This window comes from Heterodontus francisci, chromosome 10 (genome assembly GCF_036365525.1).
Source record: "Heterodontus francisci isolate sHetFra1 chromosome 10, sHetFra1.hap1, whole genome shotgun sequence".
NCBI classification, from domain to species: Eukaryota; Metazoa; Chordata; class Chondrichthyes; order Heterodontiformes; family Heterodontidae; genus Heterodontus; species Heterodontus francisci.
Genome location: NC_090380.1, coordinates 107,352,731 through 107,378,465, shown reverse-complemented (window position 1 = coordinate 107,378,465; position 25,735 = coordinate 107,352,731). Strand labels below are relative to the sequence as shown.

At 53.1% G+C, this 25,735-nt stretch overlaps 2 protein-coding genes across 2 annotated transcripts in view; both read right to left on the bottom strand.

The window, feature by feature from the left end:
• Positions 1 to 426: 426 nt before the first annotated feature.
• LOC137374232 (trichohyalin-like) lies at positions 427 to 15,125 on the bottom strand. The gene is made up of 10 exons (XM_068040019.1): positions 15,047 to 15,125; positions 14,473 to 14,995; positions 13,180 to 14,028; positions 11,852 to 12,689; positions 9,474 to 9,962; positions 8,424 to 8,912; positions 6,605 to 6,709; positions 4,438 to 4,542; positions 3,510 to 3,738; positions 427 to 602 (listed from the first exon to the last, which is right to left on the bottom strand). Exons 1-10 carry the CDS (start codon positions 15,123 to 15,125, stop codon positions 427 to 429), a joined length of 3,882 nt encoding a protein of 1,293 aa, XP_067896120.1.
• A 366-nt stretch (positions 15,126 to 15,491) lies between these two features.
• The window catches only part of LOC137374231 (axoneme-associated protein mst101(2)-like), a 39,583-nt gene continuing 29,339 nt past the window's right edge, over positions 15,492 to 25,735 (bottom strand). The window contains exons 7-9 of the mRNA XM_068040018.1: positions 23,882 to 24,017; positions 15,800 to 15,975; positions 15,492 to 15,660 (exon numbers count right to left, since the gene is read on the bottom strand). Of these exons, the coding sequence (XP_067896119.1) occupies positions 15,492 to 15,660; positions 15,800 to 15,975; positions 23,882 to 24,017 (481 nt within the window). The remainder of the gene's footprint in view (positions 15,661 to 15,799; positions 15,976 to 23,881; positions 24,018 to 25,735) is intronic.

The following is a 25,735-nucleotide window of genomic DNA, read 5'->3' as shown; positions in this document are numbered from 1 at the left end:
TGAAGCTCTCGGAACGCTATCCTCACCCGCTGTTTTGAAGCTCTCGGAACCCTCTCCTTTCCCTCTGTTTAGAAGATCGCGGAACGCTCTCCTCTCACATTGTTTTGAAGCTTTCGGAACGCTCTCCTCTCCCGCTGTTTAGAAGCTCTCGGAACGCTCTCCTCTCGCACTGTTTTGAAGCTCTCGGAACGCTCTCCTCTCCCACTGTTTTGAAGTTCTCGGAACGCTCTCCTCTCGCACTGTTTTGAAGCTCTCGGAACTCTCTCCTCTCCCGCTGTTTTGAAGCTCTCGGAACGCTCTCCTCTCCTGCTGTTTTGAAGCTCCCGGAATGCTCTACTCACCCGCTGTTTTGAAGCTCTCGGAACGCTCTCCTCTCGCACTGTTTTGAAGCACTTGGAACGCTCTCCTTTCCCGCTGTTTTGAAGCTCACGGAATGCTCTCCTCTCCCGCTGTTTTAAAGCTCTCAGAACACTCTCCTCTCCCGCTGTTTTGAAGCTCTCGGAACGCTCTCCTCTCCCGCTGTTTTGGAGCTCTCGCAATGCTCTCCTTTCCCGCTGTTTTGAAGCTCTCGGAACGCTCTGCTCTCCCGCTGTTTCGAAGCTCTTGGATCGCAATCCTCTTGCACTGTTTTGAAGCTCTCGGAACGCTCTACTCTCCTGCTGTTTTGAAGTTCTCGGAACGCTATCCTCTCCCGCTGTTTTGAAGCTCTCGGAACCCTCTCCTCTCCCGCCATTTAGAAGATCGCGGAACGCTCTCCTCTCACATTGTTTTGAAGCTCTCGGAACGCTCTCCTCTCCCGCTGTTTTGAAGCTCTCGGAACTCTCTCCTCTCACTCTGTTTTGAAGCTCTCGGAACGCTCTCCTCTCCCGCTGATTTGAAGCTCTCGGAACGCTCTCCTCTCGCACTGTTTAGAAGCTCTCGGAATGCTCTCCTCTCGCACTCTTTTGAAGTTCTCGGAACGCTCTCCTTTCGCCCTGTTTTGAAGCTCCCGGAACGCTCTCTGCTCGCTCTGCTTTGGTGCTCCCGGAACGCACTCCTCTGCCGCTGTGTTGAAGCTCTCGGAACGCACTCCTCCCGCACAGTTTTGAAGCTCTCGGAACGCTCTCCTCTCCCGCTGTTTTGAAGCTCCCGGAACGCTCTCCTCTCCCGCTGTTTTGAAGCTCTCGGAACGCTCTCCTCTCCCGCTGTTTTGAAGCTCCCGGAACGCTCGCCTCTCCCGCTGTTTAGAAGATCGCGGAACGCTCTCCTCTCACATTGTTTTGAAGCTCTCGGAACGATCTCCTCTCCCGCTGCTTAGAAGATCGCGGAACACTCCCCTCTCACATTGTTTTGAAGCTCTTGGAACGCTCTCCTCTCCCACTGCTTTGAAGATCACGGAACGCTCTCCTCTCCCGCTGTTTTGAAGCTCTCGGAACGCTCTGCTCTCCCGCTGTTTTGAAGCTCTTGGATCACAATCCTCTTGCACTGTTTTGAAGCTCTCGGAACGCTCTCCTCTCCTGCTGTTTTGAAGCTCTCGGAATGCTCTCCTGTCGCACTGTTTTGAAGCTCTCGGAACGCTCTCCTCTCGCACTGTTTTGAAGCTCTCGGAACGCTATCCTCACCCGCTGTTTTGAAGCTCTCGGAACCCTCTCCTCTCCCGCTATTTAAAAGATCGCGGAACGCTCTCCTCTCACATTGTTTTGAAGCTTTCGGAACGCTCTCCTCTCCCGCTGTTTAGAAGCTCTCGGAACGCTCTCCTCTCGCACTGTTTTGAAGCTCTCGGAACGCTCTCCTCTCCCACTGTTTTGAAGTTCTCGGAACGCTCTCCTCTCGCACTGTTTTGAAGCTCTCGGAACTCTCTCCTCTCCCGCTGTTTTGAAGCTCTCGGAACGCTCTCCTCTCCTGCTGTTTTGAAGCTCCCGGAATGCTCTCCTCACCCGCTGTTTTGAAGCTCTCGGAACGCTCTCCTCTCCCGCTGTTTTGAAGCTCCCGGAACGCTCTCCTCTCCCACTGTTTTGAAGCTCTCGGAACGCTCTCCTCTCCCGCTGTTTAGAAGATCGCGGAACGCTCTCCTCTCACATTGTTTTGAAGCTCTCGGAATGATCTCTTCTCCCGCTGGTTAGAAGATCGCGGAACGCTCCCCTCTCACATTGTTTTGAAGCTCTTGGAACGCTCTCCTCTCCCGTGTGCTGAAGCTCCCGGAACGCCCTCCTCTTGCACTGTTTTGAAGCTCGCGGAACGCTCCACTCACCCGCTGTTTTGAAGCTCTCGGAACGCTCTCCTCTCGCTCTGTTTAGAAGATCGCGGAACGCTCTCCTCTCACATTGTTTTGAAGCTCTTGGAACGATCCCCTCTCCCGCTGTTTAGAAGATCACGGAACGCTCTCCTCTCACCTTGTTTTGAAGCTCTCGGAACGATCTCCTCTCCCGCTGTTTTGAAGATCGCGGAACGCTCTCCTCTCACATTGTTTTGAAGCTCTCGGAACGCATATCTCTCGCACTGTTTTGGAGCTCCCGGAACGCTCTCCTCTCCCGCTATTCTGAAGCTCTCGGAACGTTCACCTCTCACTCTGTTTTGAAGCTCTCGGAACGCTCTCCTCTCGCACTGTTTTGGAGCTCCCGGAACGCTCTCCTCTCCCGCTATTTTGAAGCTCTCGGAACGTTCACCTCTCCCGCTGTTTTGAAGCTCCCGGAATGCCGTCCACTTGCACTGTTTTGAAGCTCTTGGAACGCTCTCCTCTCCCACTGTTTTGAAGTTCTCGGAAAGCTCTCCTCTCCCGCTGTTTTGAAGCTCTCGGAACGCTCTCCTCTCCCGCTATTTTGAAGCTCTCGGAACGTTCACCTCTCCCGCTGTTTTGAAGCTCTTGGATCGCAATCCTCTTGCACTGTTTTGAAGCTCTCGGAACGCTCTCCTCTCCTGCTGTTTTGAAGTTCTCGGAACGCTATCCTCACCCGCTGTTTTGAAGCTCTCGGAACCCTCTCCTCTCCCGCCGTTTAGAAGATCGCGGAACGCTCTCCTCTCGCTCTGTTTTGAAGCTCTCGGAACGCTCTCCTCTCCCGCTGTTTTGAAGCTCTCGGAATGCTCTCCTCTCGCACTGTTTTGAAGCTCTCGGAACGCTCTCCTCTCGCACTGTTTTGAAGCTCTCGGAACGCTATCCTCACCCGCTGTTTTGATGCTCTCGGAACGCTCTCCTCTCCCGCTGTTTCGAAGATCGCGGAACGCTCTCCTCTCACATTGTTTTGAAGCTTTCGGAACGCTCTCCTCTCCCGCTGTTTAGAAGCTCTCGGAACGCTCTCCTCTCGCACTGTTTTGAAGCTCTCGGAACGCTCTCCTCTCCCACTGTTTTGAAGCTCTCGGAACTCTCTCCTCTCCCGCTGTTTTGAAGCTCTCGGAACGCTCTCCTCTCCTGCTGTTTTGAAGCTCCCGGAATGCTCTCCTCACCCGCTGTTTTGAAGCTCTCGGAACGCTCTCCTCTCGCACTGTTTTGAAGCACTTGGAACGCTCTCCTTTCCCGCTGTTTTGAAGCTCACGGAATGCTCTCCTCTCCCGCTGTTTTAAAGCTCTCAGAACACTCTCCTCTCCCGCTGTTTTGAAGCTCTCGGAACGCTCTCCTCTCCCGCTGTTTTTGAGCTCTCGCAATGCTCTCCTTTCCCGCTGTTTTGAAGCTCTCGGAACGCACTGCTCTCCCGCTGTTTCGAAGCTCTTGGATCGCAATCCTCTTGCACTGTTTTGAAGCTCTCGGAACGCTCTACTCTCCTGCTGTTTTGAAGTTCTCGGAACGCTATCCTCTCCCGCTGTTTTGAAGCTCTCGGAACCCTCTCCTCTCCCGCCATTTAGAAGATCGCGGAACGCTCTCCTCTCACATTGTTTTGAAGCTCTCGGAACGCTCTCCTCTCCCGCTGTTTTGAAGGTCTCGGAACTCTCTCCTCTCACTCTGTTTTGAAGCTCTCGGAACGCTCTCCTCTCCCGCTGTTTTGAAGCTCTCGGAACGCTCTCCTCTCGCACTGTTTAGAAGCTCTCGGAATGCTCTCCTCTCGCACTCTTTTGAAGTTCTCGGAACGCTCTCCTTTCGCCCTGTTTTGAAGCTCCCGGAACGCTCTCCGCTCGCTCTGCTTTGGTGCTCCCGGAACGCACTCCTCTGCCGCTGTGTTGAAGCTCTCGGAACGCACTCCTCTCGCACAGTTTTGAAGCTCTCGGAACGCTCTCCTCTCCCGCTGTTTTGAAGCTCTCGGAACGCTCTCCTCTCCCGCTGTTTTGAAGCTCCCGGAACGCTCGCCTCTCCCGCTGTTTAGAAGATCGCGGAACGCTCTCCTCTCACATTGTTTTGAAGCTCTCGGAACGATCTCCTCTCCCGCTGCTTAGAAGATCGCGGAACGCTCCCCTCTCACATTGTTTTGAAGCTCTTGGAACGCTCTCCTCTCCCACTGTTTAGAAGATCGCGGAACGCTCTCCTCTCACATTGTTTTGAAGCTCTCGGAACGATCTCCTCTCCCGCTGCTTAGAAGATCGCGGAACGATCTCCTCTCCTGTGTTCAGAAGCTCCCGGAACGCCCTCCTCTTGCACTGTTTGGAAGATCGCGGAACGCTCTCCTCTCACCTTGTTTTGAAGCTCTCGGAACGATCTCCTCTCCCGCTGTTTCGAAGATCGCGGAACGCTCTCCTCTCACACTGTTTTGAAGCTCTTGGAACGATCTCCTCTCCCGCTGTTTTGAAGCTCTCGGAACGCTCTCCTCTCGCACTCTTTTGAAGCTCTCGGAACGATCTCCGCTTGCACTGTTTTGAAGCTCTCAGACGCTAAACTCTCCCGCTGTTTTGAAGCTCTCGGAACGATCTCCTCTCCCGCTGTTTTGAAGCTCGTGGAACGATCTCCTCTCCCGCTGTTTAGAAGATTGCGGAACGCTCTCCTCTCACATTGTTTTGAAGCTCTTGGAAGCATCTGCTCTCCTGCTGTTTTGAAGCTCTCGGAACGCTCTCCTCTCGCACTGTTTTGAAGTTCTCGGAACGCTCTCCTCTCACACTGTTTTGAAGCTCTCGGAACGCTCTTCTCTCGCACTGTTTTGAAGCACTTGGAACGCTCTCCTGTCCCGCTGTTTAGAAGATCGCGGAACGCTCTCCTCTCCCACTGTTTTGAAGCACTCGGAATGCTCTCCTCTCCCACCGTTTTGAAGCTCTCGGAACGCTCTCCTCTCACATTGTTTTGAAGCTCTCGGAACGATCTCCTCTCCCGCTGTTTTGAAGCTCTCGGAACGCTCTCCTCTCACATTGTTTTGAAGCTCTCGGAACGCTCTCCTCTCGCACTGTTTTGAAGCTCTCGGAACGATCTCCGCTTGCACTGTTTTGAAGCTCTCGGATGCTAACCTCTCCCGCTGTTTTGAAGCTCTCGGAACGCTCTCCTCTCCCGCTGTTTTGAAGCTCTCGGAACGCTCTCCTCTCCCGCTATTCTGAAGCTCTCGGAACGTTCACCTCTCACTCTGTTTTGAAGCTCTCGGAACGCTCTCCTCTCGCACTGTTTTGGAGCTCCCGGAACGCTCTCCTCTCCCGCTATTTTGAAGCTCTCGGAACGTTCACCTCTCCCGCTGTTTTGAAGCTCCCGGAATGCCATCCACTTGCACTGTTTTGAAGCTCTTGGAACGCTCTCCTCTCCCACTGTTTTGAAGTTCTCGGAAAGCTCTCCTCTCCCGCTGTTTTGAAGCTCTCGGAACGCTCTCCTCTCCCGCTATTTTGAAGCTCTCGGAACGTTCACCTCTCCCGCTGTTTTGAAGCTCCCGGAACGCCATCCACTTGCACTGTTTTGAAGCTCTTGGAACGCTCTCCTCTCCCACTGTTTTGAAGTTCTCGGAAAGCTCTCCTCTCCCGCTGTTTTGAAGTTCTCGGAACGCTCTCCTCTCGCACTGTTTTGAAGCACTTGGAACGCTCTCCTTTCCCGCTGTTTTGAAGCTCACGGAATGCTCTCCTCTCCCGCTGTTTTCAAGCTCTCAGAACACTCTCCTCTCCCGCCATTTAGAAGATCGCGGAACGCTCTCCTCTCACATTGTTTTGAAGCTCTCGGAACTCTCTCCTCTCACTCTGTTTTGAAGCTCTCGGAACGCTCTCCTCTCCCGCTGTTTTGAAGCTCTCGGAACGCTCTCCTCTCGCACTGTTTAGAAGCTCTCGGAATGCTCTCCTCTCGCACTCTTTGGAAGTTCTCGGAACGCTCTCCTTTCGCCCTGTTTTGAAGCTCCCGGAACGCTCTCCGCTCGCTCTGCTTTGGTGCTCCCGGAACGCACTCCTCTGCCGCTGTGTTGAAGCTCTCGGAACGCACTCCTCTCGCACAGTTTTGAAGCTCTCGGAACGCTCTCCTCTCCCGCTGTTTTGAAGCTCCCGGAACGCTCTCCTCTCCCGCTGTTTTGAAGCTCTCGGAACGCTCTCCTCTCCCGCTGTTTTGAAGCTCCCGGAACGCTCGCCTCTCCCGCTGTTTAGAAGATCGCGGAACGCTCTCCTCTCACATTGTTTTGAAGCTCTCGGAACGATCTCCTCTCCCGCTGCTTAGAAGATCGCGGAACGCTCCCCTCTCACATTGTTTTGAAGCTCTTGGAACGCTCTCCTCTCCCACTGTTTAGAAGATCGCGGAACGCTCTCCTCTCACATTGTTTTGAAGCTCTCGGAACGATCTCCTCTCCCGCTGCTTAGAAGATCGCGGAACGATCTCCTCTCCCGTGTTCTGAAGTTCCCGGAACGCCCTCCTCTTGCACTGTTTGGAAGATCGCGGAACGCTCTCCACTCACCTTGTTTTGAAGCTCTCGGAACGATCTCCTCTCCCGCTGTTTCGAAGATCGCGGAACGCTCTCCTCTCACATTGTTTTGAAGCTCTTGGAACGATCTCCTCTCCCGCTGTTTTGAAGCTCTCGGAACGCTCTCCTCTCGCACTCTTTTGAAGCTCTCGGAACGATCTCCGCTTGCACTGTTTTGAAGCTCTCGGACGCTAAACTCTCCCGCTGTTTTGAAGCTCTCGGAACGATCTCCTCTCCCGCTGTTTTGAAGCTCGTGGAACGATCTCCTCTCCCGCTGTTTAGAAGATTGCGGAACGCTCTCCTCTCACATTGTTTTGAAGCTCTTGGAAGCATCTGCTCTCCTGCTGTTTTGAAGCTCTCGGAACGCTCTCCTCTCGCACTGTTTTGAAGTTCTCGGAACGATCTCCTCTCACACTGTTTTGAAGTTCTCGGAACGCTCTCCTCTCGCACTGTTTTGAAGCTCTCAGAACGCTCTTCTCTCGCACTGTTTTGAAGCACTTGGAACGCTCTCCTGTCCCGCTGTTTAGAAGATCGCGGAACGCTCTCCTCTCGCTCTGTTTTGAAGCTCCCGGAACGCTCTCCTCTCCCGCTGTTTTGAAGTTCTCGGAACGCTCTACTCTCACACTGTTTTGAAGCTCTCGGAACGCTCTTCTCTCACACTGATTTGAAGCTCTCGGAACGCACTCCTCTCACACTGTTTTGGAGCTCCCGGAACGCTCTCCTCTCCCGCTGTTTTGAAGCTCTCGGTACGCTCTCCTCTCACACTGTTTTGAAGCTCTCGGAACGCTCTCCTCTCGCACTGTTTTGAAGCTCTCGGAACGCACTCCTCACGCACTGTTTTGGTGCTCCCGGAACGCTCTCCTCTCCCGCTGTTTTGAAGCTCTCGGTACGCTCTCCTCTCCCGCTGTTTTGAAGCTCCCGGAACGCTCTCCTCTCTCGCTGTTTTGAAGCTCTTGGAACGCTCTCCTCTCCCGCTGTTTTGAAGCTCCCGGAACGCTCTCCTCTCCCGCTGTTTTGAAGCTCTCGGAATGCTCTCCTCTCCCGCTGTTTTGAAGCTCCCGGAACGCCCTCCTCTTGCACTGTTTTGAAGCTCTTGGAACGCTCTCCTCTCCCACTGTTTTGAAGCTCTCGGAACGCTCGCCTCTCGCTCTGTTTGGAAGATCGCGGAACGCTCTCCTCTCACATTGTTTTGAAGCTCTCGGAACGATCTCCTCTCCCGCTGTTTCGAAGATCGCGGAACGCTCTCCTCTCACATTGTTTTGAAGCTCTCGGAACGATCTCCTCTCCCGCTGTTTTGAAGCTCTCAGAACGCTCTCCTCTCACATTGTTTTGAAGCTCTCGGAACGCTCTCCTCTCGCACTGTTTTGAAGCTCTCGGAACGATCTCCGCTTGCACTGTTTTGAAGCTCTCGGACGCTAACCTCTCCCGCTGTTTTGAAGCTCTCGGAACGCTCTCCTCTCCCGCTGTTTTGAAGCTCTCGGAACGCTCTCCTCTCCCGCTGTTTTGAAGCTCGCGGAACGATCTCCTCTCCTGCTGTTTAGAAGATCGCGGAACGCTCTCCTCTCACATTGTTTTGAAGCTCTTGGAAAGATCTCCTCTCGCACTTTTTTGAAGCTCTCGCAACGCTCTCCTCTCGCACTGTTTTGAAGCTCTCGGAAAGCTCTCCTCTCGCACTGTTTTGAAGCTCTCGGAACGCTCTCGTCTCGCACTGTTTTCAAGGACTTGGAACGCTCTCCTGTCCCGCTGTTTAGAAGATCGCGGAGCGCTCTCCTCTCGCTCTGTTTTGAAGCTCCCGGAACACTCTCCTCTCCCACTGTTTTGAAGCACTCGGAATGCTCTCCTCTCCCACTGTTTTGAAGCTCTCGCAATGCTCCCCTCTCCCGCTGTTTTGAATTTCTCGGAACGCTCTCCTCTCACACTGTTTTGAAGCTCTCGCAATGCTCCCCTCTCCCGCTGTTTTGAAGTACTCGGAACGCTGTCCTCTCGCACTGTTTTGAAGCTCTCGGAACGCTCTTCTCTCACACTGTTTTGAAGCTCTCGGAACGCTCTCCTCTCGCACTGTTTTGACGCTCTTGGACCGCTCTCCTCTCCCAGTGTTTGGAAGATCACGGAACGCTCTCCTCTCACCTTGTTTTGTAGCTCTCGGAACGATCTCCTCTCCCGCTGTTTAGAAGATCGCGGAACGCTCTCCTCTCACATTGTTTTGAAGCTCTCGGAACGATTTCCTCTCCCGCTGTTTTGAAGTCATCGGAACGCTCTCCTCTCGCATTGTTTTGAAGCTCTCGGAACGCATACCTCTCGCACTGTTTTGGAGCTCCCGGAATGCTCTCCTCTCCTGCTATTCTGAAGCTCTCGGAACGTTCACCTCTCACTCTGTTTTGAAGCTCTCGGACCGCTCTCCTCTCGCACTGTTTTGGAGCTCCCGGAACGCTCTCCTCTCCCGCTATTTTGAAGCTCTCGGAATGCTCTCCTCTCCCGCTGTTTTGAAGCTCGCGGAACGCTCTCCTCTCCCGCTGTTTTGAAGCTCTCGGAACGCTCTCCTCTCCCGCTGTTTTGAAGCTCGCGGAACGATCTCCTCTCCTGCTGTTTAGAAGATCGCGGAACGCTCTCCTCTCACATTGTTTGGAAGCTCTTGGAAAGATCTCCTCTCGCACTTTTTTGAAGCTCTCGCAACGCTCTCCTCTCGCACTGTTTTGAAGCTCTCGGAAAGCTCTCCTCTCGCACTGTTTTGAAGCTCTCGGAACGCTCTCGTCTCGCACTGTTTTCAAGGACTTGGAACGCTCTCCTGTCCCGCTGTTTAGAAGATCGCGGAGCGCTCTCCTCTCGCTCTGTTTTGAAGCTCCCGGAACACTCTCCTCTCCCACTGTTTTGAAGCACTCGGAATGCTCTCCTCTCCCACTGTTTTGAAGCTCTCGCAATGCTCCCCTCTCCCGCTGTTTTGAATTTCTCGGAACGCTCTCCTCTCACACTGTTTTGAAGCTCTCGCAATGCTCCCCTCTCCCGCTGTTTTGAAGTACTCGGAACGCTGTCCTCTCGCACTGTTTTGAAGCTCTCGGAACGCTCTTCTCTCACACTGTTTTGAAGCTCTCGGAACGCTCTCCTCTCGCACTGTTTTGACGCTCTTGGACCGCTCTCCTCTCCCAGTGTTTGGAAGATCACGGAACGCTCTCCTCTCACCTTGTTTTGTAGCTCTCGGAACGATCTCCTCTCCCACTGTTTAGAAGATCGCGGAACGCTCTCCTCTCACATTGTTTTGAAGCTCTCGGAACGATTTCCTCTCCCGCTGTTTTGAAGTCATCGGAACGCTCTCCTCTCGCATTGTTTTGAAGCTCTCGGAACGCATACCTCTCGCACTGTTTTGGAGCTCCCGGAATGCTCTCCTCTCCTGCTATTCTGAAGCTCTCGGAACGTTCACCTCTCACTCTGTTTTGAAGCTCTCGGAACGCTCTCCTCTCGCACTGTTTTGGAGCTCCCGGAACGCTCTCCTCTCCCGCTATTTTGAAGCTCTCGGAATGCTCTCCTCTCCCGCTGTTTTGAAGCTCCCGGAACGCCCTCCTCTTGCACTGTTTTGAAGCTCTTGGAACGCTCTCCTCTCCCACTGTTTTGAAGCTCTCGGAACGCTCGCCTCTCGCTCTGTTTAGAAGATCGCGGAACGCTCTCCTCTCACATTGTTTTGAAGCTCTCGGAACGATCTCCTCTCCCGCTGTTTCGAAGATCGCGGAACGCTCTCCTCTCACATTGTTTTGAAGCTCTCGGAACGATCTCCTCTCCCGCTGTTTTGAAGCTCTCGGAACGCTCTCCTCTCACATTGTTTTGAAGCTCTCGGAACGCTCTCCTCTCGCACTGTTTTGAAGCTCTCGGAACGATCTCCGCTTGCACTGTTTTGAAGCTCTCGGACGCTAACCTCTCCCGCTGTTTTGAAGCTCTCGGAACGCTCTCCTCTCACACTGTTTTGAAGCTCTCGCAATGCTCCCCTCTCCCGATGTTTTGAAGGACTCGGAACGCTCTCCTCTCGCACTGTTTTGAAGCTCTCGGAACGCTCTTCTCTCACACTGTTTTGAAGCTCTCGGAACGCTCTCCTCTCGCACTGTTTTGACGCTCTTGGACCGCTCTCCTCTCCCAGTGTTTGGAAGATCGCGGAACGCTCTCCTCTCACCTTGTTTTGTAGCTCTCGGAACGATCTCCTCTCCCGCTGTTTAGAAGATCGCGGAACGCTCTCCTCTCACATTGTTTTGAAGCTCTCGGAACGATTTCCTCTCCCGCTGTTTTGAAGTCATCGGAACGCTCTCCTCTCGCATTGTTTTGAAGCTCTCGGAACGCATACCTCTCGCACTGTTTTGGAGCTCCCGGAAAGCTCTCCTCTCCTGCTATTCTGAAGCTCTCGGAACGTTCACCTCTCACTCTGTTTTGGAGCTCCCGGAACGCTCTCCTCTCCCGCTATTTTGAAGCTCTCGGAATGCTCTCCTCTCCCGCTGTTTTGAAGCTCCCGGAACGCCCTCCTCTTGCACTGTTTTGAAGCTCTTGGAACGCTCTCCTCTCCCACTGTTTTGAAGCTCTCGGAACGCTCGCCTCTCGCTCTGTTTAGAAGATCGCGGAACGCTCTCCTCTCACATTGTTTTGAAGCTCTCGGAACGATCTCCTCTCCCGCTGTTTTGAAGCTCTCGGAACGCTCTCCTCTCACATTGTTTTGAAGCTCTCGGAACGCTCTCCTCTCGCACTGTTTTGAAGCTCTCGGAACGATCTCCGCTTGCACTGTTTTGAAGCTCTCGGACGCTAACCTCTCCCGCTGTTTTGAAGCTCTCGGAACGCTCTCCTCTCCCGCTGTTTTGAAGCTCTCGGAACGCTCTCCTCTCCCGCTGTTTTGAAGCTCGCGGAACGATCTCCTCTCCTGCTGTTTAGAAGATCGCGGAACGCTCTCCTCTCACATTGTTTTGAAGCTCTTGGAAAGATCTCCTCTCGCACTGTTTTGAAGCTCTCGCAACGCTCTCCTCTCGCACTGTTTTGAAGTTCTCGGAACGCTCTCGTCTCGCACTGTTTTGAAGTTCTCGGAACGCTCTCTTCTCGCACTGTTTTGAAGCTCTCGGAACGCTCTCCTCTCGCACTGTTTTGAAGCTCTCGGAACGCTCTCGTCTCGCACTGTTTTCAAGGACTTGGAACGCTCTCCTGTCCCGCTGTTTAGAAGATCGCGGAGCGCTCTCCTCTCGCTCTGTTTTGAAGCTCCCGGAACGCTCTCCTCTCCCACTGTTTTGAAGCACTCGGAATGCTCTCCTCTCCCACTGTTTTGAAGCTCTCGCAATGCTCCCCTCTCCCGCTGTTTTGAATTTCTCGGAACGCTCTCCTCTCACACTGTTTTGAAGCTCTCGCAATGCTCCCCTCTCCCGCTGTTTTGAAGTACTCGGACCGCTCTCCTCTCGCACTGTTTTGAAGCTCTCGGAACGCTCTTCTCTCACACTGTTTTGAAGCTCTCGGAACGCTCTCCTCTCGCACTGTTTTGACGCTCTTGGACCGCTCTCCTCTCCCAGTGTTTGGAAGATCGCGGAACGCTCTCCTCTCACCTTGTTTTGTAGCTCTGGAACGATTTCCTCTCTCGCTGTTTTGAAGTCATCGGAACGCTCTCCTCTCGCATTGTTTTGAAGCTCTCGGAATGCATACCTCTCGCACTGTTTTGGAGCTCCCGGAAAGCTCTCCTCTCCTGCTATTCTGAAGCTCTCGGAACGTTCACCTCTCACTCTGTTTTGAAGCTCTCGGAACGCTCTCCTCTCGCACTGTTTTGGAGCTCCCGGAACGCTCTTCTCTCCCGCTATTTTGAAGCTCTCGGAATGCTCTCCTCTCCCGCTGTTTTGAAGCTCCCAGAACGCCCTCCTCTTGCACTGTTTTGAAGCTCTTGGAACGCTCTCCTCTCCCACTGTTTTGAAGCTCTCGGAACGCTCGCCTCTCGCTCTGTTTAGAAGATCGCGGAACGCTCTCCTCTCACATTGTTTTGAAGCTCTCGGAACGATCTCCTCTCCCGCTGTTTTGAAGCTCTCGGAACGCTCTCCTCTCACATTGTTTTGAAGCTCTCGGAACGCTCTCCTCTCGCACTGTTTTGAAGCTCTCGGAACGATCTCCGCTTGCACTGTTTTGAAGCTCTCGGACGCTAACCTCTCCCGCTGTTTTGAAGCTCTCGGAACGCTCTCCTCTCCCGCTGTTTTGAAGCTCTCGGAACGCTCTCCTCTCCCGCTGTTTTGAAGCTCGCGGAACGATCTCCTCTCCTGCTGTTTAGAAGATCGCGGAACGCTCTCCTCTCACATTGTTTTGAAGCTCTTGGAAAGATCTCCTCTCGCACTGTTTTGAAGCTCTCGCAACGCTCTCCTCTCGCACTGTTTTGAAGTTCTCGGAACGCTCTCGTCTCGCACTGTTTTGAAGTTCTCGGAACGCTCTCTTCTCGCACTGTTTTGAAGCTCTCGGAACGCTCTCCTCTCGCACTGTTTTGAAGCTCTCGGAACGCTCTCGTCTCGCACTGTTTTCAAGGACTTGGAACGCTCTCCTGTCCCGCTGTTTAGAAGATCGCGGAGCGCTCTCCTCTCGCTCTGTTTTGAAGCTCCCGGAACGCTCTCCTCTCCCACTGTTTTGAAGCACTCGGAATGCTCTCCTCTCCCACTGTTTTGAAGCTCTCGCAATGCTCCCCTCTCCCGCTGTTTTGAATTTCTCGGAACGCTCTCCTCTCACACTGTTTTGAAGCTCTCGCAATGCTCCCCTCTCCCGCTGTTTTGTAGTACTCGGACCGCTCTCCTCTCGCACTGTTTTGAAGCTCTCGGAACGCTCTTCTCTCACACTGTTTTGAAGCTCTCGGAACGCTCTCCTCTCGCACTGTTTTGACGATCTTGGACCGCTCTCCTCTCCCAGTGTTTGGAAGATCGCGGAACGCTCTCCTCTCACCTTGTTTTGTAGCTCTGGAACGATTTCCTCTCCCGCTGTTTTGAAGTCATCGGAACGCTCTCCTCTCGCATTGTTTTGAAGCTCTCGGAACGCATACCTCTCGCACTGTTTTGGAGCTCCCGGAAAGCTCTCCTCTCCTGCTATTCTGAAGCTCTCGGAACGTTCACCTCTCACTCTGTTTTGAAGCTCTCGGAACGCTCTCCTCTCGCACTGTTTTGGAGCTCCCGGAACGCTCTCCTCTCCCGCTATTTTGAAGCTCTCGGAATGCTCTCCTCTCCCGCTGTTTTCAAGCTCCCGGAACGCCCTCCTCTTGCACTGTTTTGAAGCTCTTGGAACGCTCTCCTCTCCCACTGTTTTGAAGCTCTCGGAACGCTCGCCTCTCACATTGTTTTGAAGCTCTCGGAATGCTCTCCTCTCGCACTGTTTTGAAGCTCTCGGAACGATCTCCGCTTGCACTGTTTTGAAGCTCTCGGACGCTAACCTCTCCCGCTGTTTTGAAGCTCTCGGAACGCTCTCCTCTCCCGCTGTTTTGAAGCTCTCGGAACGCTCTCCTCTCCCGCTGTTTTGAAGCTCGCAGAACGATCTCCTCTCCTGCTGTTTAGAAGATCGCGGAACGCTCTCCTCTCACATTGTTTTGAAGTTCTCGGAACGCTCTCGTCTCGCACTGTTTTGAAGCTCTCGCAACGCTCTCCTCTCGCACTGTTTTGAAGTTCTCGGAACGCTCTCGTCTCGCACTGTTTTGAAGTTCTCGGAACGCTCTCTTCTCGCACTGTTTTGAAGCTCTCGGAACGCTCTCCTCTCGCACTGTTTTGAAGCTCTCGGAACGCTCTCCTCTCGCACTGTTTTGAAGCTCTCGGAACGCTCTCGTCTCGCACTGTTTTCAAGGACTTGGAACGCTCTCCTGTCCCGCTGTTTAGAAGATCGCGGAGCGCTCTCCTCTCGCTCTGTTTTGAAGCTCCCGGAACGCTCTCCTCTCCCACTGTTTTGAAGCACTCGGAATGCTCTCCTCTCCCACTGTTTTGAAGCTCTCGCAATGCTCCCCTCTCCCGCTGTTTTGAATTTCTCGGAACGCTCTCCTCTCACACTGTTTTGAAGCTCTCGCAATGCTCCCCTCTCCCGCTGTTTTGAAGTACTCGGACCGCTCTCCTCTCGCACTGTTTTGAAGCTCTCGGAACGCTCTTCTCTCACACTGTTTTGAAGCTCTCGGAACGCTCTCCTCTCGCACTGTTTTGACGCTCTTGGACCGCTCTCCTCTCCCAGTGTTTGGAAGATCGCGGAACGCTCTCCTCTCACCTTGTTTTGTAGCTCTGGAACGATCTCCTCTCCCGCTGTTTAGAAGATCGCGGAACGCTCTCCTCTCACATTGTTTTGAAGCTCACGGAACGATTTCCTCTCCCGCTGTTTTGAAGTCATCGGAACGCTCTCCTCTTGCATTGTTTTGAAGCTCTCGGAACGCATACCTCTCGCACTGTTTTGGAGCTCCCAGAACGCTCTCCTCTCCTGCTATTCTGAAGCTCTCGGAACGTTCACCTCTCACTCTGTTTTGAAGCTCTTGGAACGCTCTCCTCTCGCACTGTTTTGGAGCTCTCGGAACGTTCACCTCTCCCGCTGTTTTGAAGCTCCCGGAACGCCGTCCACTTGCACTGTTTTGAAGTTCTCGGAAAGCTCTCCTCTCCCGCTGTTTTGAAGCTCTCGGAACGCTCTCCTCTCGCACTGTTTTGAAGCTCTCGGAATGCTCTCCTCTCGCACTGTTTTGAAGCACTTGGAACGCTCTCCTTTCCCGCTGTTTTGAAGTTCTCGGAATCCTCTCCTCTCCCGCTGTTTTCAAGCTCTCAAAACGCTCTCCTCTCCCACTGTTTTGAAGCTCTCGGAACGCTCTCCTCTCCCGCTGTTTTGAAGCTCTCGGAATGCTCTCCTTTCCGGCTGATTTGAAGCTCTCGGAATGCTCTCCTTTCCCGCTGATTTGAAGCTCTCGGAACGCTCTACTCTCCCGCTGTTTTGAAGCTCTTGGATCGCAATCCTCTTGCACTGTTTTGAAGCTCTCGGAACGCTCTCCTCTCCTGCTGTTTTGAAGCTCTCGGAACCCTCCCCTCTCCCGCCATTTAGAAGAATGCGGAACGCTCTCATCTCACATTGTTTTGAAGATCTCGGAACGCTCTCCTCTCCCGCTGTTTTGAAGCTCTCGGAACGCTCTCCTCTCCCGCTGTTTTGAAGCTCTCGGAACGCTCTCCTCTCGCTCTGTTTTGAAGCACTCGGAATGCGCTCCTCTCCCACTGTTTTCAAGCTCTCGGAAGGCTCTCCTCTCCCGCTGTTTTGAAGTTCTCGGAACGCTCTCCTCTCACACTGTTTTGAAGCTCACGGAACGCTCTCCTCTCACACTGTTTTGAAGCTCTCGGAACGCTCTCCTCTCACACTGTTTTGAAGCTCTCGGAACGCTCTCCTCTCACACTGTTTTGAAGCTCTCGGAACGCTCTCCTCTCGTACTGTTTTGAAGCTCTCGGAACGCTCTACTCTCGCACTGTTTTGAAGCTCTCGGAACGCTCTCCTCTCCCGCTGTTTTGAAGCTCTCGGAACGCTCTCCCCTCGCTCTGTTTTGAAGCTCTCGGAACGCTCTCCTCTCCCGCTGTTTTGAAGCTCTCGGAATGCTCTCCTCTCCCGCTGTTTTGAAGCTCTCGGAACGCTCTCCTTTCCTGCTGTTTTGAAGCTCTCGGAACGCTCTCCTCTCGCTCTGTTTTGAAGCTCTCGGAACGCTCTCTTCTCACACTGTTTTGAAGCTCTCGGAACGCTCTCCTCTCACATTGTTTTGAAGCTCTCGGAACGATCTCCTCTCCCGCTGTTTCGAAGATCGCGGAACTCTCTCCTCTCACATTGTTTTGAAGCTCTCGGAACGATCTCCTCTCCCGCTGTTTTGAAGCTCTCGGAACGCTCTCCTCTCGCTCTGTTTTGAAGCTCTCGGAACGCTCTCCTCTCCCGCTGTTTTGAAGCTCTCGGAACGCTCTCCTCTCGCTCTGTTTTGAAGCTCTCGGAACGCTCTTCTCTCACACTGTTTTGAAGCTCTCGGAACGCTCTCCTCTCACTTGTTTTGAAGCTCTCGGAACGATCTCCTCTCCCGCTGTTTCGAAGATCGCGGAACTCTCTCCTGTCTCATTGTTTTGAAGCTCTCGGAACGATCTCCTCTCCCGCTGTTTTGAAGCACTTGGAACGCTCTCCTCTCCCGCTGTTTTGAAGCTCTCGGAATGCTCTCCTCTCCCGCTGTTTAGAAGATCGCGGAACGCTCTCCTCTCGCTCTGTTTTGAAGCTCCCGGAACGCTCTCCTCTCCCACTGTTTTGAAGCTCTCGGAATGCTTTCCTCTCCCACTGTTCTGAAGCTGTTGCAAGGCTCTCCTCTCGCACTGTTTTGAAGCTGTCGGACGCTAACCTCTCCCGCTGTTTTGAAGCTCTCGGAACGCTCTCCTCTCCCGCTGTTTTGAAGTTCTCGGAATGCTCTCCTCTCCCGCTGTTTTGAAGCTCTCGGAACGCTCTGCTCTCCCGCTGTTTTGAAGCTCTCGGAATGCTCTCCTTTCCCGCTGTTTTGAAGCTCTCGGAACGCTCTGCTCTCCCGCTGTTTTGAAGCTCTTGGATTGCAATCCTCTTGCACTTTTTTGAAGCATTCGGCACGCTCTCCTCTCCTGCTGATTTGAAGTTCTTGGAACGCTATCCTCACCCGCTGTTTTGAAGCTCTCGGGATGCTCTCCTCTCCCGCTGTTTAGAAGTTCTCGGAATGCTCTCCTCTCCCGCTGTTTTGAAGCTCTCGGAACGCTCTGCTCTCCCGCTGTTTTGAAGCTCTCGGAATGCTCTCCTTTCCCGCTGTTTTGAAGCTCTCGGAACGCTCTGCTCTCCCGCTGTTTTGAAGCTCTTGGATTGCAATCCTCTTGCACTTTTTTGAAGCATTCGGCACGCTCTCCTCTCCTGCTGATTTGAAGTTCTTGGAACGCTATCCTCACCCGCTGTTTTGAAGCTCTCGGAATGCTCTCCTCACCCGCTGTTTTGAAGCTCTCGGAACACTCTCCTCTCCCGCTGTTTTGAAGCTTTCGGAACGCTCTCCTTTCCCGCTGTTTTGAAGCTCTCGCAACGCTCTCCTCTCCCGCTGTTTTGAAGCGCTCGGAACGCTCTCCTCTCGCACTGTTTTGAAGCTCTCGGAACGCTCTCCTCTCGCACTGTTTTGAAGCTGTGGGAACACTCTCCTCTCCCGCTGTTTTGAAGCTCTCGGAACGCTCTCCTCTCACATTGTTTTGAAGCTCTTGGAACGATCTCCTCTCCCGCTGTTTTGAACCCCTCGGAACACTCTCCTCTCACATTGCTTTGAAGCTCTTGGAACGATCTCCTCTCCCTCTGTTTTGAAGCTCTCGGAACGCTCTCCTCTCGCTCTGTTTTGAAGCTCTCGGAACGCTCTCCTCTCCCGCTGTTTTGAAGCTCTCGGAACGCTCTCCTCTCGCTCTGTTTTGAAGCTCTCGGAACGCTCTTCTCTCACACTGTTTTGAAGCTCTCGGAACGCTCTCCTCTCACTTGTTTTGAAGCTCTCGGAACGATCTCCTCTCCCGCTGTTTCGAAGATCGCGGAACTCTCTCCTGTCACATTGTTTTGAAGCTCTCGGAACGCTCTGCTCTCCCGCTGTTTTGAAGCACTTGGAACGCTCTCCTCTCCCGCTGTTTTGAAGCTCTCGGAATGCTCTCCTCTCCCGCTGTTTAGAAGATCGCGGAACGCTCTCCTCTCGCTCTGTTTTGAAGCTCCCGGAACGCTCTCCTCTCCCACTGTTTTGAAGCTCTCGGAATGCTTTCCTCTCCCACTGTTCTGAAGCTGTTGCAAGGCTCTCCTCTCGCACTGTTTTGAAGCTGTCGGACGCTAACCTCTCCCGCTGTTTTGAAGCTCTCGGAACGCTCTCCTCTCCCGCTGTTTTGAAGTTCTCGGAATGCTCTCCTCTCCCGCTGTTTTGAAGCTCTCGGAACGCTCTGCTCTCCCGCTGTTTTGAAGCTCTCGGAATGCTCTCCTTTCCCGCTGTTTTGAAGCTCTCGGAACGCTCTGCTCTCCCGCTGTTTTGAAGCTCTTGGATTGCAATCCTCTTGCACTTTTTTGAAGCATTCGGCACGCTCTCCTCTCCTGCTGATTTGAAGTTCTTGGAACGCTATCCTCACCCACTGTTTTGAAGCTTTCGGAACGCTCTCCTTTCCCGCTGTTTTGAAGCTTTCGGAACGCTCTCCTTTCCCGCTGTTTTGAAGCTCTCGGAACGCTCTCCTCTCCCGCTGTTTTGAAGCGCTCGGAACGCTCTCCTCTCCCGCTGTTTTGAAGCTCTCGGAACGTTCACCTCTCACACTGTTTTGAAGCTCTCGGAACGCTCTCCTCTGCTGCTGTTTTCGAGCTCCCGGAACGCTCTCCTCTCCCGCTGTTTTGAAGCGCTCGGAACGCTCTCCTCTCCCGCTGTTTTGAAGCTCTCGGAACGTTCACCTCTCACACTGTTTTGAAGCTCTCGGAACGTTCAGCTCTCCCACTGTTTTAAAGCTCCCGGAACGCCATCCACTTGCACTGTTTTGAAGCTCTCGGAATGCTCTCCTCTCGCACTGTTAAGAAGCTCTCGGAATGCTCTCCTTTCCGGCTGATTTGAAGCTCTCGGAATGCTCTCCTTTCCTGCTGTTTTGAAGCTCTCGGAACGCTCTGCTCTCCCGCTGTTTTGAAGCTCTTGGATCGCAATCCTCTTGCACTGTTTTGAAGCTCTCGGAACGCTCTCCTCTCCAGCTGTTTTGAAGTTCTCGGAACGCTATCCTCACCCGCTGTTTTGAAGCTCTCGGAACGCTCTCCATTCCTGCTGTTTTGAAGCTCTCGGAACGCTCTCCTCTCGCTCTGTTTTGAAGCTCTCGGAACGCTCTCCTCTCACACTGTTTTGAAGCTCTCGGAACGCTCTCCTCTCACATTGTTTTGAAGCTCTCGGAACGATCTCCTCTCCCGCTGTTTCGAAGATCGCGGAACGCTCTCTTCTCACATTGTTTTGAAGCTCTCGGAACGATCTCCTCTCCCGCTGTTTTGAAGCTCTCGGAACGCTCTCCTCTCGCTCTGTTTTGAAGCTCTCGGAACGCTCTCCTCTCCCGCTGTTTTGAAGCTCTCGGAACGCTCTCCTCTAGCTCTGTTTTGAAGCTCTCGGAACCCTCTTCTCTCACACTGTTTTGAAGCTCTCGGAACGCTCTCCTCTCACTTGTTTTGAAGCTCTCGGAACGATCTCCTCTCCCGCTGTTTCGAAGATCGCGTAACTCTCTCCTGTCACATTGTTTTGAAGCTCTCGGAACGATCTCCTCTCCCGCTGTTTTGAAGCTCTCGGAACGCTCTCCTCTCGCCCTGTTTTGAAGTTCTCGGAAAGCTCTCCTCTCGCACTGTTTTGAAGCACTTGGAACGCTCTCCTCTCCCGCTGTTTTGAAGCAATTGGAATGCTCTCCTCTCCCGCTGTTTAGAAGATCGCGGAACGCTCTCCTCTCGCTCTGTTTTGAAGCTCCCGGAACGCTCTCCTCTCCCACTGTTTTGAAGCTCTCGGAATGCTTTCCTCTCCCACTGTTCTGAAGCTGTTGCAAGGCTCTCCTCTCGCACTGTTTTGAAGCTGTCGGACGCTAACCTCTCCCGCTGTTTTGAAGCTCTCGGAACGCTCTCCTCTCCCGCTGTTTTGAAGTTCTCGGAATGCTCTCCTCTCCCGCTGTTTTGAAGCTCTCGGAACGCTCTGCTCTCCCGCTGTTTTGAAGCTCTCGGAATGCTCTCCTTTCCCGCTGTTTTGAAGCTCTCGGAACGCTCTGCTCTCCCGCTGTTTTGAAGCTCTTGGATTGCAATCCTCTTGCACTTTTTTGAAGCATTCGGCACGCTCTCCTCTCCTGCTGATTTGAAGTTCTTGGAACGCTATCCTCACCCGCTGTTTTGAAGCTCTCGGAATGCTCTCCTCACCCGCTGTTTTGAAGCTCTCGGAACACTCTCCTCTCCCGCTGTTTTGAAGCTTTCGGAACGCTCTCCTTTCCCGCTGTTTTGAAGTTCTCGGAACGCTCTACTCTCCCGCTGTTTTGAAGCGCTCGGAACGCTCTCCTCTCGCACTGTTTTGAAGCTCTCGGAACGCTCTCCTCTCGCACTGTTTTGAAGCTGTGGGAACACTCTCCTCTCCCGCTGTTTTGAAGCTCTCGGAACGCTCTCCTCTCACATTGTTTTGAAGCTCTTGGAACGATCTCCTCTCCCGCTGTTTTGAACCCCTCGGAACGCTCTCCTCTCACATTGTTTTGAAGCTCTTGGAACGATCTCCTCTCCCTCTGTTTTGAAGCTCTCAGAACGCTCTCCTCTCGCACTGTTTTGAAGCTCTCGCAAGGCTCTCCTCTCGCACTGTTTTGAAGCTCTCGGAATGCTTTCCTCTCCCACTGTTTTGAAGCTCTCGCAAGGCTCTCCTCTCGCACTGTTTTGAAGCTCTCGGAATGCTCTCCTCTCCCGCTGTTTTGAAGCTCTCCGAACGCTCTCCTCTCCCGCTGTTTTGAAGCTCTCGGAACGCTCTCCTTTCCCGCTGTTTTGAAGCTCTCGGAACGCTCTGCTCTCCCGCTGTTTTGAAGCTCTTGGATCGCAATCCTCTTGCACTTTTTTGAAGCTCTCGGAACGCTCTCCTCTCCTGCTGCTTTGAGGTTCTCGGAACGCTCTCCTCTCACATTGTTTTGAAGCTCTCGGAACGCTCTCCTCTCACATTGTTTTGAAGCTCTCGGAACAATCTCCTCTCCCGCTGTTTAGTAGATCGCGGAACGCTCTCCTCTCACATTGTTTTGAAGCTCTGGGAAGGATCACCTCTCACACTGTTTTGAAGCTCTCGTAACGCTCTCCTCTCACACTGTTTTGAAGCTCTCGGAACGCTCTCCTCTCGCACTGTTTTGAAGCTCTCGGAACGCTCTCCTCTCACACTGTTTTGAAGCTCTCGGAACGCTCTCCTCTCCCGCTGTTTTGAAGCTTTCGGAACGCTCTCCTTTCCCGCTGTTTTGAAGCTTTCGGAACGCTCTCCTTTCCCGCTGTTTTGAAGCTCTCGGAACGCTCTCCTCTCCCGCTGTTTTGAAGCGCTCGGAACGCTCTCCTCTCCCGCTGTTTTGAAGCTCTCGGAACGTTCACCTCTCACACTGTTTTGAAGCTCTCGGAACGCTCTCCTCTGCCGCTGTTTTCGAGCGCCCGGAACGCTCTCCTCTCCCGCTGTTTAGAAGCGCTCGGAACGCTCTCCTCTCCCGCTGTTTTGAAGCTCTCGGAACGTTCACCTCTCACACTGTTTTGAAGCTCTCGGAACGTTCACCTCTCCCACTGTTTTAAAGCTCCCGGAACGCCATCCACTTGCACTGTTTTGAAGCTCTCGGAATGCTCTCCTCTCGCACTGTTTTGAAGCTCTCGGAATGCTCTCCTTTCCGGCTGATTTGAAGCTCTCGGAATGCTCTCCTTTCCTGCTGTTTTGAAGCTCTCGGAACGCTCTGCTCTCCCGCTGTTTTGAAGCTCTTGGATCGCAATCCTCTTGCACTGTTTTGAAGCTCTCGGAACGCTCTCCTCTCCTGCTGTTTTGAAGTTCTCGGAACGCTATCCTCACCCTCTGTTTTGAAGTTCTCGGAACCCTCCCCTCTCCCGCCATTTAGAAGATTGCGGAACGCTCTCCTCTCACATTGTTTTGAAGCTCTCGGAACGCTCTCCTCTCCCGCTGTTTTGAAGCTCTCGGAACGCTCTCCTCTCGCTCTGTTTTGAAGCTCTTGGAACGCTCTCCTCTCACATTGTTTTGAAGCTCTTGGAACGATCTCCTCTCCCTCTGTTTTGAAGCTCTCGGAAACGCTCTCCTCTCGCACTGTTTTGAAGCACTTGGAACGCTCTCCTCTCCTGCTGTTTAGAAGATCGCGGAACGCTCTCCTCTCGCTCTGTTTTGAAGCTCCCGGAACGCTCTCCTCTCCCACTGTTTTGAAGCTCTCGGAATGCTCTCCTCTCCCACTGTTCTGAAGCTCTCGCAAGGCTCTCCTCTCGCACTGTTTTGAAGCTCTCGGAATGCTCTCCTCTCCCGCTGTTTTGAAGCTCTCGGAACGCTCTCCTCTCCCGCTGTTTTGAAGCTCTCGGAACGCTCTCCTCTCCCGCTGTTTTGAAGCTCTCGGAATGCTCTCCTTTCCCGCTGTTTTGAAGTTCTCGAAACGCTCTGCTCTCCCGCTGTTTTGAAGCTCTTGGATCGCAATCCTCTCACATTGTTTTGAAGCTCTCGGAACGCTCTCCTCTCACATTGTTTTGAAGCTCTCGGAACGATCTCCTCTCCCGCTGTTTAGTAGATCGCAGAACGCTCTCCTCTCACATTGTTTTGAAGCTCTGGGAAGGATCTCCTCTCACACTGTTTTGAAGCTCTCGGAACGCTCTCCTCTCACACTGTTTTGAAGCTCTCGGAACGCTCTCCTCTCACACTGTTTTGAAGCTCTCGGAACGCTCTCCTCTCGCACTGTTTTGGAGCTCCCGGAACGCTCTCCTCTCCCGCTATTTTGAAGCTCTCGGAACGTTCACCTCTCCCACTGTTTTGAAGCTCCCGGAACGGCGTCCACTTGCACTGTTTTGAAGCTCTTGGAACGCTCTCCTCTCGCACTGTTTTGAAGCACTTGGAACGCTCTCCTTTCCCGCTGTTTTGAAGCTCTCGGAATGCTCTCCTCTCCCACTGTTTTGAAGCACTTGGAACGCTCTCCTCTCCTGCTGTTTAGAAGATCGCGGAACGCTCTCCTCTCGCTCTGTTTTGAAGCTCCCGGAACGCTCTCCTCTCCCACTGTTTTGAAGCTCTCGGAACGCTCTCCTCTCACACTGTTTTGAAGCTCTCGGAACGCTCTCCTCTCACACTGTTTTGAAGCTCTCGGAACGCTCTCCTCTCGCACTGTTTTGGAGCTCCCGGAACGCTCTCCTCTCCCGCTATTTTGAAGCTCTCGGAACGTTCACCTCTCCCACTGTTTTGAAGCTCCCGGAACGGCGTCCACTTGCACTGTTTTGAAGCTCTTGGAACGCTCTCCTCTCGCACTGTTTTGAAGCACTTGGAACGCTCTCCTTTCCCGCTGTTTTGAAGCTCTCGGAATGCTCTCCTCTCCCACTGTTTTGAAGCACTTGGAACGCTCTCCTCTCCTGCTGTTTAGAAGATCGCGGAACGCTCTCCTCTCGCTCTGTTTTGAAGCTCCCGGAACGCTCTCCTCTCCCACTGTTTTGAAGCTCTCGGAATGCTCTCCTCTCCCACTGTTCTGAAGCTCTCGCAAGGCTCTCCTCTCGCACTGTTTTGAAGCTCTTGGATTGCAATCCTCTTGCACTTTTTTGAAGCATTCGGCACGCTCTCCTCTCCTGCTGATTTGAAGTTCTTGGAACGCTATCCTCACCCGCTGTTTTGAAGCTCTCGGAATGCTCTCCTCACCCGCTGTTTTGAAGCTCTCGGAACACTCTCCTCTCCCGCTGTTTTGAAGCTTTCGGAACGCTCTCCTTTCCCGCTGTTTTGAAGTTCTCGGAACGCTCTCCTCTCCCGCTGTTTTGAAGCGCTCGGAACGCTCTCCTCTCGCACTGTTTTGAAGCTGTGGGAACACTCTCCTCTCCCGCTGTTTTGAAGCTCTCGGAATGCTCTCCTCTCACATTGTTTTGAAGCTCTTGGAACGATCTCCTCTCCCGCTGTTTTGAACCCCTCGGAACGCTCTCCTCTCACATTGTTTTGAAGCTCTTGGAACGATCTCCTCTCCCTCTGTTTTGAAGCTCTCGGAACGCTCTCCTCTCGCACTGTTTAGAAGCACTTGGAACGCTCTCCTCTCCTGCTGTTTATAAGATCGCGGAACGCTCTCCTCTCGCTCTGTTTTGAAGCTCCCGGAACGCTCTCCTCTCCCACTGTTTTGAAGCTCTCGGAATGCTCTCTTCTCCCACTGTTTTGAAGCTCTCGCAAGGCTCTCCTCTCGCACTGTTTTGAAGCTCTCGGAATGCTCTCCTCTCCCGCTGTTTTGAAGCTCTCCGAACGCTCTCCTCTCCCGCTGTTTTGAAGCTCTCGGAACGCTCTCCTTTCCCGCTGTTTTGAAGCTCTCGAAACGCTCTGCGCTCCCGCTGTTTTGAAGCTCTTGGATCGCAATCCTCTTGCACTTTTTTGAAGCTCTCGGAACGCTCTCCTCTCCTGCTGTTTTGAAGCTCTCGGAACGCTCTCCTCTCACATTGTTTTGAAGCTCTCGGAACGCTCTCCTCTCACATTGTTTTGAAGCTCTCGGAGCGATCTCCTCTCCCGCTGTTTAGTAGATCGCGGAACGCTCTCCTCTCACGTTGTTTTGAAGCTCTGGGAAGGATCTCCTCTCACACTGTTTTGAAGCTCTCGGAACGCTCTCCTCTCACACTGTTTTGAAGCTCTCGGAACGCTCTCCTCTCGCACTGTTTTGAAGCTCTCGGAACGCTCTCCTCTCGCACTGTTTTGAAGCTCTCGGAACGCTCTCCTCTCCCGCTGTTTTGAAGCTTTCGGAACGCTCTCCTTTCCCGCTGTTTTGAAGCTTTCGGAACGCTCTCCTTTCCCGCTGTTTTGAAGCTCTCGGAACGCTCTCCTCTCCCGCTGTTTTGAAGCGCTCGGAACCCTCTCCTCTCCCGCTGTTTTGAAGCTCTCGGAACGTTCACCTCTCACACTGTTTTGAAGCTCTCGGAACGCTCTCCCCTGCCGCTGTTTTCGAGCTCCCGGAACGCTCTCCTCTCCCGCTGTTTAGAAGCGCTCGGAACGCTCTCCTCTCCCGCTGTTTTGAAGCTCTCGGAACGTTCACCTCTCACACTGTTTTGAAGCTCTCGGAACGTTCACCTCTCCCACTGTTTTAAAGCTCCCGGAACGCCATCCACTTGCACTGTTTTGAAGCTCTCGGAATGCTCTCCTCTCGCACTGTTTTGAAGCTCTCGGAATGCTCTCCTTTCCGGCTGATTTGAAGCTCTTGGATCGCAATCCTCTTGCACTGTTTTGAAGCTCTCGGAACGCTCTCCTTTCCTGCTGTTTTGAAGCTCTCGGAACGCTCTGCTCTCCCGCTGTTTTGAAGCTCTTGGATCGCAATCCTCTTGCA